Consider the following 12,436-nt stretch of genomic DNA (forward strand, 5'->3'; position numbering starts at 1 on the left):
AGACTGATGTACGTGCAGAGTGTTGGGGAGGTTTTGATGATACCAGGGTCTTTCAGCTTTCAGCGTGAAATGAATTAATGTCAGGATTCACTGTGAAGGTAATAATCTCCTAAAAGTGAAGAAGTACTCATCCTTCTGTCTAATGTCTGACAAACTAATCTTCTGTTTGTTTGGTTCTGCTGGACTTTTTAACTTGAAGGAAGCCTGTGCTGTGCCACACTGTGGGATAGAAGGAGTGGTTTCCTGGAGATGAATCTAGATACTGTGATTCTGCAGCACCTTAGGGTCCCTGACAAAATCCATCTGAAATTTGGACAAAGAAAAGCTGGGAGCCCAAGAGGTAGATTGCTCCAGGTAAAAGGCTAACAAAGCTACCTGACAAGTAATACAAAAATGAGTGTTCTGGCCTTAATGGCAGAGTTATACAGGGCTATGGAGGTGCTGTGATGTTAAACCACTTAGCTCAGCTTACTGCAGAGGAAGCACGACTTGTGGAAACTCCTTCCATTGCACTGGATTTCCTCAGCGTGGTACACTGTCTTTTCACAGGCCCCACACTTGGCTCCTCCTCCCCAGTTCGGCATCCTTATCTGAAGGGTTAACCTAGGAAATCAAATTACACAAATAAATACAACAGCAAATGTGAATTCTTTTAAATGGAACATCTTGATTTTAAAAAAATTGTTACTTTTTTCCCCCCTCTCCAGTCAACTGCTACTGCATACTTGCAATATACTATATACCTGTGTGGTATCAGAGGTGAGGGTGCTGCCTCACTGGTGCTTTGGGGCAGGGACAGTCTAAGTCCCTGTGATTCTCTCTTGTAGAAAAGGATATTCCTTAGCTTGGGGTATTGTGATGGTAAATACATAAAATGATTGTGGGGTGTTTCAGTGAAAAGGTGCTAGGATCACTCAACCCTCTTCTGGAAAAGGGGATCTAGGATTTGTTTTCCATCAAATAGTCATTTTCTTTCAATATTGCACTTTCCTGTACCCCATCATAGCCTTTTCTGAGTTCCTCAGGAAACAGCCACAAGATCACTGTGCTGCACAGCCACTATAAAGTAATAATGGACAGGTTCCTGAGGTGCTTAATGTGTGGGGTTTTTTCTTTGTCAATTGCATTTAAATTCGAAACATCGGAGGGAAAAAAGAGCCGTGGTTACTGTTCCAGTTCTTGCTATTGCCGTTAGCACTGGAGTGCCTTGCCCAAGGTCACACAGGAGGGCAGGAGCCCAGCCCAGGTCTCCTGATGCCAGGCTCAGTGCCCTTCCCTGTGATTGTGCTGTCACACACCTGGAACAACCCCAGCCCTCAGCCTGCCCTTCTGTTTCCTTGTTTGAGTCATCGTTTCTGGAAAGACTGGGACGTCATCTTGTCATCTGCACATCATATTATCGAGTTGTTCCAAGCTCCTGGCACGGGCCTTCCTCCTCCTTCTTGGAAAACCAGTCACCTTCTTATTATAGTTATTTTGAAGCCTGCTTGTGCTATTTGTGTTTGACTAAATTCACCAAAAGGTACTTTTACCTAAGAGGAGGATCTCGAAGGCTGAATCAGGCCTGCTACCTGAGAATTTTCTTCTGAGATCAAGTGATAGAGAGAGGGGAATTTATCATTGCAATGATGTAACATTGCTGGTATTTTTAATTGCTTCCATTTTAGACTAACGTTTTACTGTATCTATACACTGGACACTAATGTCCTGTGCTTATCATCATCTCAGTGACTTCTGTACTGTAATCTTCCGAATTCCAGAATGAAATGAACAATGCCAGTTCTGCACCCTGAAGGCAATCCTTTCTGGCAACTAAGACCAAAAATCCTGCAGTAGTGTAGAAGAGATGTCTGTCCAGCAAAAGGAAGGTGCACACACTGAAGCAATAGCACTGGAGAGATGGCAGTGGAGGCAGGTTTTGCAGTCTGTTTGATAACAGTGCAGATACCAGCATATCCAAACATCTCTGCCTTACTACGGCGGTTATTAGCAGATCCTTAACCCATGTCATTAAACAGTCACTGTTGTGACTGTACCTTCACTAGACAGTGTACCTGTCATCCTCGTGCAAGATCCAATCTCTCCTCCTCTTTGCAAGGCTGATTTATGCTCAGCTGAGCACCTTCCCCAGCTCAGTCAGCCCAGTCCTCTGCCATCATACAGCAGCAGCGTCGTTAATCTCTTCCAGACCCTCCCAGCTCTCTTGGGAGGCTGCTCAGGAGCAGAACTGCTCTGGCAGTTCCAAAACAGTAGTGGTGCAGAAAGGAAGATAAAACTCAGCTTTCTTCTAACTCTGTTTAATGTAACAAGTGAGAAGGAAAACACCTGATGTAGCTGAAATAAGAAATAAAACTAACTGTGCACAATGAATGGATGATGAATTTGATCTCTCTCAGTGAGGCCTTTACTGAACAGCACTGTTAAATTGGTTTTTCTATTTCTTTTAAATGTGAGATAAAGGAACAGAAAGGAATCTTTCATGTAGGTAAAATCTTATTCTCACTCTGCTATTCTATATTTTCTTCTATTTTTAAAGTACTTTTATATTGGTGCCATTTTTTTTTCGCTCATGAAAATAGTTCAAGCAATGCTTCAAAGATTTTAAAAGAAGGAAGAGCAACTGTGGATAAAAATCAGTTTTGTGACACTTCCTTGAAAATTAAAATGAGATTTTTGTGTCTACAGTGTTTCCTTTCAAATCAGGTTTCCAGTGGAATACCTTCCCAGCTGAGGCAGCACTGACACCTGACTGGGAGGAGAGTGGTTTGTACCTCTGGTCTCTGTAAAGCTGCTTCTGCTGTGTTAGCTCTCCTCAAAGGCACACCAAGCCTCCAAGTCTGTGGCAGCAAGGATAGCTGTTGGAAAGTAGCTCCAATTACATCATTAGCTGAGGGGGAAAAAATAATCTCTGAAAAAGTCTGATAAAGTGTGATAGTGAACCTTGTGCTGTCAAGGGCTGTGGTTAAAGCTCTTAGAAGAACCACTGTTCCTGAGGCTAATTATAGTAACATGACTGGGCATGCATACACATTTTCCATGTTTTTTTTGGCATCACCTGATGGGAAGCTGTAGGAGAAAGAAGAAAGGCACAGCAGAAATATTCCCATAAGGATACTGGTGTAAGAACAGCAGTGCATGCCATGATGTCTGTGCTGGCTGGAGGAACAGCTGGGTGAGGTACCAGGGCATGTCTCTGTTCTTCCTGTCAGGGCTTGCTCATCCCTCTGGAGATGAGTGGCCATCCCTGTGGATGCTGCCTGCTCAGCAGGGTTACCATGAGAAAGTGACCTCCACAGGGGGTGTGGCATTTGTAGTTTTCTACTCATCTAAATTATAATGGTGGATAAAGTTCCATCCTTTCAATGTGCAAATAGAACTCGGCCTCCCATTTGTCATCAGAAAAAAATAGATCCAAAGTCTCCACTTCCTATAATTTCATTGGGTGTCAGTGTCTAAATCCCCTTGAAATTCCCTGGACATTGTTGTCTTAATCTGGTTAACTTTTCATACCTGCTCATCACATGGTACTTGTTATATTCTGGTGATCTGGTGGGAAGTGGAGCAGACTCATCCTAAATGTGTGACACAGAAACTGTTAGGTGCTGTTAGGCTGGAGGAGTGTTTTTGGGCTTGCTCAATTGCTACTCAGCAGCTTGTATCATTCTTCAGAATGCAGCTTCTATATGGAGCAGAATTTATACACAAGATGCACAGCCAAGGATTCATGCCTCCCGTTATTTGGAGCTTATATAACTACTTTGTAGGCTGGGCTTGGAGCAAGGAAGCCTTTGAAGTGTTGGTGTGTTCTGCACAGGCATGAAAACATTGTGAGCCATCTTCTTTTGGGCTATTAGTCATACTGTACAAATCTGAGTGTCACATCACTGCCACAGAGTGTCTTACTCTAATCAAAGTGCTATTGATAAGGATATAATCCAAAAATGTGTTTTGATCCATTGATCTAAATGGGTAGTGGATGCAGCACGGGCCTGATGAAATGTGGAGGAGTAAAAGGCAGTGCTAATGCCTGACTGTGCTGCAGGTGAAAAAATGTAGTTAATTAATTAATTGGAATTAATTCTGGTGTTTCCTTGCTAAACACAAGGTTTTCCCTTCCACGTGCTCATGCATTTGACAGTCTAGAGCTCAGCTCTTATCTGAATGGACTGCAGAGTTGTGTATTGTGTGGCTGGCAGGATTATCTCAGTGCCACATGTGCTATGGGATGGCTTTGAAGAGGATAAACAGAATGGGGAATATTGGTCTTTGTGACCACTGGTAGTAGAAATGCTGAATGGGGAGTGGTGGGCAGGGTGTGCCTTGCATCTCTCTCCATTTTAGTCCCAGCTAAGCTGCTTGGTCGAGACTCAGAGTATAAGAATACAGATTCCTTGATTCCTTACCTAACGAACAAGCAATAATAATATAAAACTCAAACATCGCTGTCTACATGGAAATGCAAAGCATCAAGGCCATATTTGAAATTCTTTTCCCAGCTGAAGTCTGCGGGAGATGCCAATGCAGGCAGGACTTCACTCTGGTATCTAATCACAGCTCTGCTGTGACCTGTCCTGTGACCACCATGACTCATCTGACCGTCCTGAGCCGTACCCACCCCACCAGCACCGTGGGGGTAACAAGACATGTCTTCCTTTATATAATAGCAATAAAATGCTGCTGTAGTTTTTCTCTGTAACTAACACTCAGGGTGAGGTTTTATTTTGATGTGTCTGCAGTGCAAAGCACAATTCCTGCCACTGCATCTCAAACAGCCTGGAGGTGTTTCTGTCAAAATCCAGCCCCTTGTGGAACACATTTCTCCCTCAGCAGGAGAGATTCACAACAGGGGGAACGTTTGTGTTTGAAGATTGAGCTCATCTGATGGAGATGTGATCTTGTTACATGTTTATAATCCTATTTCTGATATTCCAATGCATTCAGCTGGACTGTGGCTACAGGTAAATTTTATTAGTCAGCTTCCACCATGATCTCATAATAACCTGCATTTTTCCCTTATTTCTGCAGTCAAGAAAGACAGAGAGGTCAAGGGATGGGAATTCCAACACTGGCACAAGAAAGTAAATACTGATTTTTCATTGACACTGGTCACGCTAAGTTACACGCGGCCCTTTGAAACAAAAGATTTTAACTGACTTGATGTGAAGCACGACGTGCATTGCTGAGAGCTGATAGTGTCCCGTTCCCTTGCTTTCATCTCTGTTCTTCCACATTATCTGTTATTTTCTAGCACAGTGACTCCACATTTCCTTTGAAACACCCTTGGTGCACACTTTTGCAGAAATTTAGAATTGCATCTCCAAAAAATATGGTATCCTGACACCAGATCAAGGAACTTCATTCTGACTTCGAAACGAGCCACTCAGCTCATCTGATGGAGATGTGATCTTGTTACATGTTTATAATCCTATTTCTGATATTCCAATGCATTCAGCTGGACTGTGGCTACAGGTAAATTTTATTAGTCAGCTTCCACCATGATCTCATAATAACCTGCATTTTTCCCTTATTTCTGCAGTCAAGAAAGACAGAGAGGTCAAGGGATGGGAATTCCAACACTGGCACAAGAAAGTAAATACTGATTTTTCATTGACATTGGTCACGCTAAGTTACACGCGGCCCTTTGAAACAAAAGATTTTAACTGACTTGATGTGAAGCACGACGTGCATTGCTGAGAGCTGATAGTGTCCCGTTCCCTTGCTTTCATCTCTGTTCTTCCACATTATCTGTTATTTTCTAGCACAGTGACTCCACATTTCCTTTGAAACACCCTTGGTGCACACTTTTGCAGAAATTTAGAATTGCATCTCCAAAAAATATGGTATCCTGACACCAGATCAAGGAACTTCATTCTGACTTCGAAACGAGCCACACCCCACGTTCACATGCTTGTACATTCACCCCCAGAATTCAGTCTGATCCATGTGGCTGTGGAAAGCTGCACCCTGCTGTACAAATGACCCATTCCTTTTTCCAGGCCTAATCCTGGGCTATCAGCTTTCACTATTCCTTCCACAAGATCCTTCTCTAAATCCTTTTCCCTGCACTAAGTCCTTTAAGTGACAGGCAAAACTATTATAGACTTTGAAATAGCACTATGATGATTGAGATAAGACACAGAATTATTTTATCTACAAACAAGGCTTTATTCTCAGAAATAGTTTTACCTTTAGGTAGAAAACTTTCCATAGTAAAAACATTTATGTATTTATATATTTATTTATTTGAATTATTGGGTTTTTTTTTCTGAAGACTTGACCAATCAAGTTCTCTTGTAATTCTTGAATGATGGATGTGGGAATAATTCTTTCATCCTGCATTCTTATCCGGTCATTTTCTGTCAAGTCTGCATAGAGGTTTTCTTCTTATTTGATATGAAACTGACTGGTTGCTGACATTAAATATTTTGAAGATTTGGGGGGTTTTATTTTGGTTTTTTACTTCTAGGATACTATTATGAAAGCACATAAGTTTCTATGCATTGTGTGTGTGCTTTCTAAAGACTGACTGTTTGCAGAAAAATAATTCTGTAGCTTTGTAACAAAATCTTTAAACGTTCTGAAACTTCTGTTATCCAGTCTTGCCTAGTCCAAATGTGTGTCTCTTGCAACACCAGTAGCTGCTTGCCTGGCTGAGCCAGAAGAATCTCTCTTTCTGCTGGCTACTCCAAACCTAAAACACTGCTCTGTAGGACTCATATTTCTGTACTATGCCTACGTGGTTTTCTTTGTCAGGCAACAAGCTGCTTCTGTCATCTGTTAGGAATAAAAAAATACCCAAACCCTTTTTGGCAGAACCCATGAGACTCTACTTACCGAGTGGCTTGAAGTTTCTCCCTCTTTTCTTAGGTCTCAAAGGGTTTGAACGGGAGGGGTTCCTGCTCTCTTTAAATGCAGTGACCACCTCTGTCAGCCCTATAAGCTGGGAGGGGAGGGGAGTGAGAGTTTCAGGGATCTGAGCAATGCCATTGCTATCACCAAGCTGAAAATAACCTCTGACAAAAGCCTGGCATTTTGTTCCCTTATGTCCACTTGTGAGTAGGTGGACAACAATGCAGCCCCTCGGATTACACCTAAAGGACATTCCTGACTGCAGCCTAACAGATCAGAAATAAAGATTAAAGTTTTATATTTGCTCTACTGCATTGCTTAAATGTGAATCAGAAAATAACAGTCCCTGAAATGAGGATTTATTTATTAATGTTCACTTTGCCAAAAGCAATTTACCAAAATAATTGTTAAAAATAATAATAAAACCTGTTTGTATCAGGTTTTATTAACAGCAGTTAATAAACTGGAAAACAACTGTTTTAAACTAAATAGCATTTCATTCTACTGAGCCCCGTGGAAATGGATGAGGCTGCAGATGTGTTAGAGATGTGGGCAGTAAAGTATGAAGCATTTTTTTACAGGGTTTTATTTTAAGGGCTTTAAAGGTTTAGGAGCTAATTCTCACTTTCTGAACAGATGCCTGAATTTAGCAACTTTGTTCAGGATCTTGGTCTTGGTTGTGTAGGAAAGGGCCGATCCCAGGGGTTAAACACCAGAACTCTCAAGATGAAACTCTTGACTTGGGGACTTTCATGGAAGCATAAGGAAATTAGATGTCTCCAGACTGCAGGATTTAGGGGTCTGTTAGCTGAGGGTGCTAAGAAAACTCTTAGGAACCTATAAATGTGTTTACTGTTGAGTCTGGCAAGGTTTTTATAATGCAGAGGTTTTCATAAAGTTTTTATAATGCACATCCTTGGTGTAAAATTGGAGGACTGTTTTTTTCCTGAGCAGAGGAGCTGGACTCCATCTCTTTTTGGTTGTTCTCCCCAGATAGTTAATGGAGCTGTTCTGTCAGATAAGGCCAAATGCAGAGGGGACAGTGCAGTGTATGTGGTATGAGGGTTCCTTGTAAGAGGGCAGCGAGAAGGGGTTGGGGCAGGCCTGAGCTCCCTGTTGGAGTACACTGGAAGCACTGACAAGCTTCTAAAATCTTTGTGTTTGCATCCTTGGTGACTTAGGTTAGGACCCCTGACGTGTGAGAGAGATGAACCTTCTCTAATCTTCACTCATGTTTTATAGATCGTGTACTTAGATGGATCTGCACCATAACCAACTGCAGGGAACTTTGCAGAAAAAGGTTTTGCTCCCAAATGTAATAATTTTCCCTTTGGTTTTGGCAGAGGATTTAAGGGGAAAATGCAGCTAAACAACCTTTAGTTTTCCTGGTGTTGGCTGCTGCTTAATTTCTGTGCTACTGTGTGCCCTGGCAAGGATTGTTGAAAGGCTCTTTAGAGCTCCAGGGAACAGCTGGATCTACACAGGTTAGTTGGGATTACCTGTAATTCTGGGTCAGCTGTGGTTAGCAGGGCCTGGGATAGGAAGAAAAGACTCAAGATGTGCAACTGGAGTTGCACATGCATGAACTGGAGTGGGAATGTAGAGTTTTCTATAAATCAAAGGCAGGGATTAAAAAACCCTGCCTGAGAGCTGGAACACAGCGACTGAAAAGCAAAGCCAGCCTGGGGATCAGAGGGACTTTTCCAGGGCACATCAGGTACTTGGGGCACGTTCCATGGGAGGTGAGACAGGTGGGAAGAGCAGGGACCTGGGCTATCACAGACAAACGCAGGGCTTCTGGGGCATGAGACCCTTGGAGCAGAGAAAGCAGCAGTTTTCACCCTGAAAAACAAACATACAGGAAGAAAAGTGCTGGTGAAAAAGCAACTGCAGTGTGTCAGGAGCCAAGGGACACTGGACAGAGAGTCAAAAGATATGCTCAGCTTTCCAAAACAGAGCACCATGTGTGAGAAGACCATTTCACCAAGACTGATTTCTGTAGTTTCTAAGTCTGTCAGCTGTGGTGTTCAAAAATGAAAAGGGTGGTTTGTTTCCATTGAGTAATGCAAGTTTCTAAAACCTTTGCCTTTATATTTCCAGAATGAAATTGATAGCAGGTGTAAGGAACATCAGTTATCTCCTTGGAGAAGAAAAATCTATTCAGTGCTCTAGTGACAATTCTTCCCTCTTCCAGCTTTTATTCTTCTTTTCCTCTCCTTTAGGAATATTTCAGTAGTGATCCTAGTCTGTCAGGTGTATTTTGTGTTAGAACTTTGCACAATTAAAGAGCAGACAAGTTTGTTCTACTGTGGCAGCTGTTTTAATTATGGGGTTTTTATGCAGTCTTGGGCTTTGCTACCATTTCTCCTATCTCAGTTTGGTCTACCAGGTACATTTCACCTGAGAAAGCAGATATGCTGCATTTTTATTTAATTTGTTAGCTATTACTTGTTAGACGAGTGTAAACTGCACCAGGAGTCTTCATCTTTCTTCCTTCAGTGTGTAAGAGACACTGCTGCACGTATTTAAATTCAAGTGCTTTGATTTAACCTGACTGAAATTTCTGTGACATTGGGACTCACTTTCCTGAATGCTCCAGGGTGGTATCTTACTTCCTAAGAAGTTCTAACTTGTTTTTAGGAGCTGTAGTATCTACTGATAAGAGTCCAGAAGTCACATTGAGTTACTTAATTCACTTTTTCATGAAATACCATTTCCCCCCCTTCTTTCAGAACACAGCAACACCTGCCTGACAAAAAAGAATGAAGAATATACAATGTATTACTTAGGTAATCTAATCTGATCAAACAGAAGAAGTCAGTGTAGAGTTTTATGTAGATTTAATCTGAACAAATCGATTTAAAAATACAGTATAAATAATTCTTAACTTATATAAAAATTGATTAAGAAAATTTGGGGGTTTTTTTGTGCTTCTTACTAACTTTACAAAAGAGCATTATTAAACACAGAAGCAAAACATTTTAACTATGGCCTTTTTGTTAAGACATAAAATATGTACACACTCACAGTACTTTTTTTTTGGTGCAAAATATGTACTGACTGATAGACTGTACCTTTCTGTACAAAGACAATTTCATCTTACTTTGCATAGAAGAAATCAACACACACTCACAAAAAAACCCACTAGATACATAACTTTGTTGTTAAAATACTTCAGGTAAGCCTTTTGGAAAAATTATTAGGCATTAACTTTCTCCTTAAGAGTCAGTTTTATTTTCTAAAGCATTAATTAAGGCTATTCCAGCATTGAGGTCTTGGCAATACATGTCCAAACCATTGTCCATCATACAATGCCAGACGTGTGCAGTGTGTTAGCAGTAATTTTGCCTGCTAACACAGTCAGCAATTCCCTATCTCAAAATTAGTCTTCTGAAACTTCAAGTTTTCGTTGAGGAATATGTAGAGTTCCTTGAGAAATTCTCTGGGTACCATCTGAGTTTGCAGAGAGTGAGGGTTCTGTGTTTGGCCCTCCTGGTGTGCGGAAGAAGTTTTCTGTAACTGCCTGAGGCTCCTGAGGTTCCTTTGGAGCAGAAGGCTAAAGAGAAAAGAGAAAGTTACTTTCATTTATGGGGGAATAAAAAGTAAATTCTACTTCTAAGTTTCTGCAGGATGTTAGCAAACTTTTTTTTTCCCCCTGAAATTTAAAAACGTAACTTTTTACTGAGAAGGATATACCTGCATTCCTTGATTTATATATATATATAAATACATAAAAATATGGTTTCTCTAATCCCCTTCTTTTTTAATACAAACAGGTATTAGGCAATAAGGTATTACATAAAAGATAAACTTCCAGTGGGGAAAAAAGTATTTAAAATCCTGTACAATCCTATCCTATTGAAAGAAAAGCTATTATTAAACACAAGAATTTGAGAGTAGATTAGGGAAGTAACAAGAAGTAACAAGAAGGAAAGATAAAGTAACAAATGGACAATTTGTTAATAAGCACAGTCTCAGATCTATGTAAAATCCTCCCTCTACAACAGTTGTCTCTTCACATCTTGTCATCTTCCAGCTGGCTCCACTTCCACCACAAATAAGTCACTTATCTTCCTTGCTAACCTCTCATTTCTACTGTACTTAGGCTGGCCTTCACTGCTAGCTCTTTTTGGGCAGTGCTGATTTCTAAAGATCAAAAAGAAATGTTTACTTATAAATTTTACCTGCTGTAAGGGAACTACTGCATTGTACTTCCCACTCAACCCACCATGGTCGAGTTGCAATATATTTCAACTCACCTTCCCTTCTTGCACATTTGTGCTTCCTGAGCTATGGCTGATATTTTCTGATTGGGAAGAGACTGGCACGTGCTGAAGAACAGGATTTGCAGGAACTTGCACACCAGCAGGTATTAGTCCTATGTGTTGCAGCATAAAGTTCAGAGCTGAAGAGCTTGGATTTGGGGCAGAACTGGTACTGCTCGAATTGAGGCAGGAGTTGCTCAGTACAGGTGCAGCAGCTATAGAATTTGGTGACAGCATTATGTTCAAGGGTGTTATATGAAAAGCAGGAATATTGACTGTTTTCAGTTCTGAGGCTGGCATTGGAATGACACCTGAAACAGAAACACCAAATGTTGACGGGGATTAAGACGAACTGGCCCTGGCCCCTTGAGCCAGCCCCGCCCCGTGCCCGTTGCCCTGGACACTGACCAGTGATGGGAGAGCTGTAGGCTGTGTGCTGCAGTGAGCACACGCCAGCCTTCTCTTTATTGGAACACTCTGCCTTGTTGCCATGGGTGCAGTGAGTCAGAGGAATAAGATAACCAGACGGAAAAAAAGTCTGAGAAAGAAAGAGACAGCACACCTTTAGCCCAAACATGTAATAAACAAACCCCAAATGTTTTCTCCAAAGCTGCAACCCCCCTTGCCTTATTCTTTATCCTCCATGTCTCCAGGATCCCATATCCCATGCCTGTACTACTTTCTGTCTGAAACGAGACACAACAGACTCAACGACATGCTCTTTCAAGTAAAACCACACAGAAGTCAGCCGGCTCCATTTCCAGCTGATATTCTTGGTGGGGAACTGGAAATCCACCTGGGATTAACACAGTGCAATTTGACTAGATGGAAAAGAAATCCTGATACTGAATATTTTTTTTCCAGAAGAAACATCCTGGACCCAGTAATCATCACATCACATAATTCTTGGATTGTTTTTCATAAAACAAATATTGGAAGACAAAACTTTTGCATTTACACATTCTGTTTTTGTCATCACAACTGTTCTTTATCCAGGTTCTCCACAGCAATCAGTCTTAACTGCGGAATACTGAATTTTACTGATGAAGAGTTTTGTGTGATCCTGTTTCAAAGCATTTGACAGTCAGTATATGCAAACAAAGGACTGGGGAGGTAAGGGATCTCAACATTGCCCTCAGCTCCTTACTGTGACCTTCATTCCAATGGAAACCTGAAAGCCTCTTTATGTCCTCTTAGAAACAGAAATCCTACATTTCTACAAAATAAGGTTTTAAAAGCACACTAAAAAGAATCCAACCAAAGACAACCTGTGCAGCTGCAGTTTGTTGAAGTTTTGTTTCTTTTGCAAAGACTCCAAGTAG

General features: G+C 41.3%; 2 protein-coding genes across 3 annotated transcripts in view; both read right to left on the bottom strand.

The window, feature by feature from the left end:
* The window catches only part of CSRP3 (cysteine and glycine rich protein 3), a 24,455-nt gene extending 17,260 nt beyond the window's left edge, over positions 1 to 7,195 (bottom strand). Inside the window, exons 1-2 of one of the 2 annotated variants that reach the window (XM_017743657.1) lie at positions 6,835 to 7,195; positions 473 to 603 (exon numbers count right to left, since the gene is read on the bottom strand). In XM_017743657.1, coding sequence (XP_017599146.1) covers positions 473 to 584 — 112 coding nt within the window. In that variant the 5' untranslated portion in view covers positions 585 to 603; positions 6,835 to 7,195. The remainder of the gene's footprint in view (positions 1 to 472; positions 604 to 6,834) is intronic. The other variant, XM_008640896.2, reaches the window with a different exon arrangement.
* A 2,477-nt stretch (positions 7,196 to 9,672) lies between these two features.
* The window catches only part of E2F8 (E2F transcription factor 8), an 11,145-nt gene continuing 8,381 nt past the window's right edge, over positions 9,673 to 12,436 (bottom strand). Inside the window, exons 12-14 of the mRNA XM_017743642.1 lie at positions 11,523 to 11,659; positions 11,109 to 11,425; positions 9,673 to 10,405 (exon numbers count right to left, since the gene is read on the bottom strand). Coding sequence (XP_017599131.1) covers positions 10,232 to 10,405; positions 11,109 to 11,425; positions 11,523 to 11,659 — 628 coding nt within the window. The 3' untranslated portion in view covers positions 9,673 to 10,231. The remainder of the gene's footprint in view (positions 10,406 to 11,108; positions 11,426 to 11,522; positions 11,660 to 12,436) is intronic.

The sequence above is a fragment of the Corvus brachyrhynchos genome, unplaced genomic scaffold (genome assembly GCF_000691975.1).
Source record: "Corvus brachyrhynchos isolate BGI_N302 unplaced genomic scaffold, ASM69197v1 scaffold169, whole genome shotgun sequence".
Lineage (NCBI taxonomy): Eukaryota > Metazoa > Chordata > Aves > Passeriformes > Corvidae > Corvus > Corvus brachyrhynchos.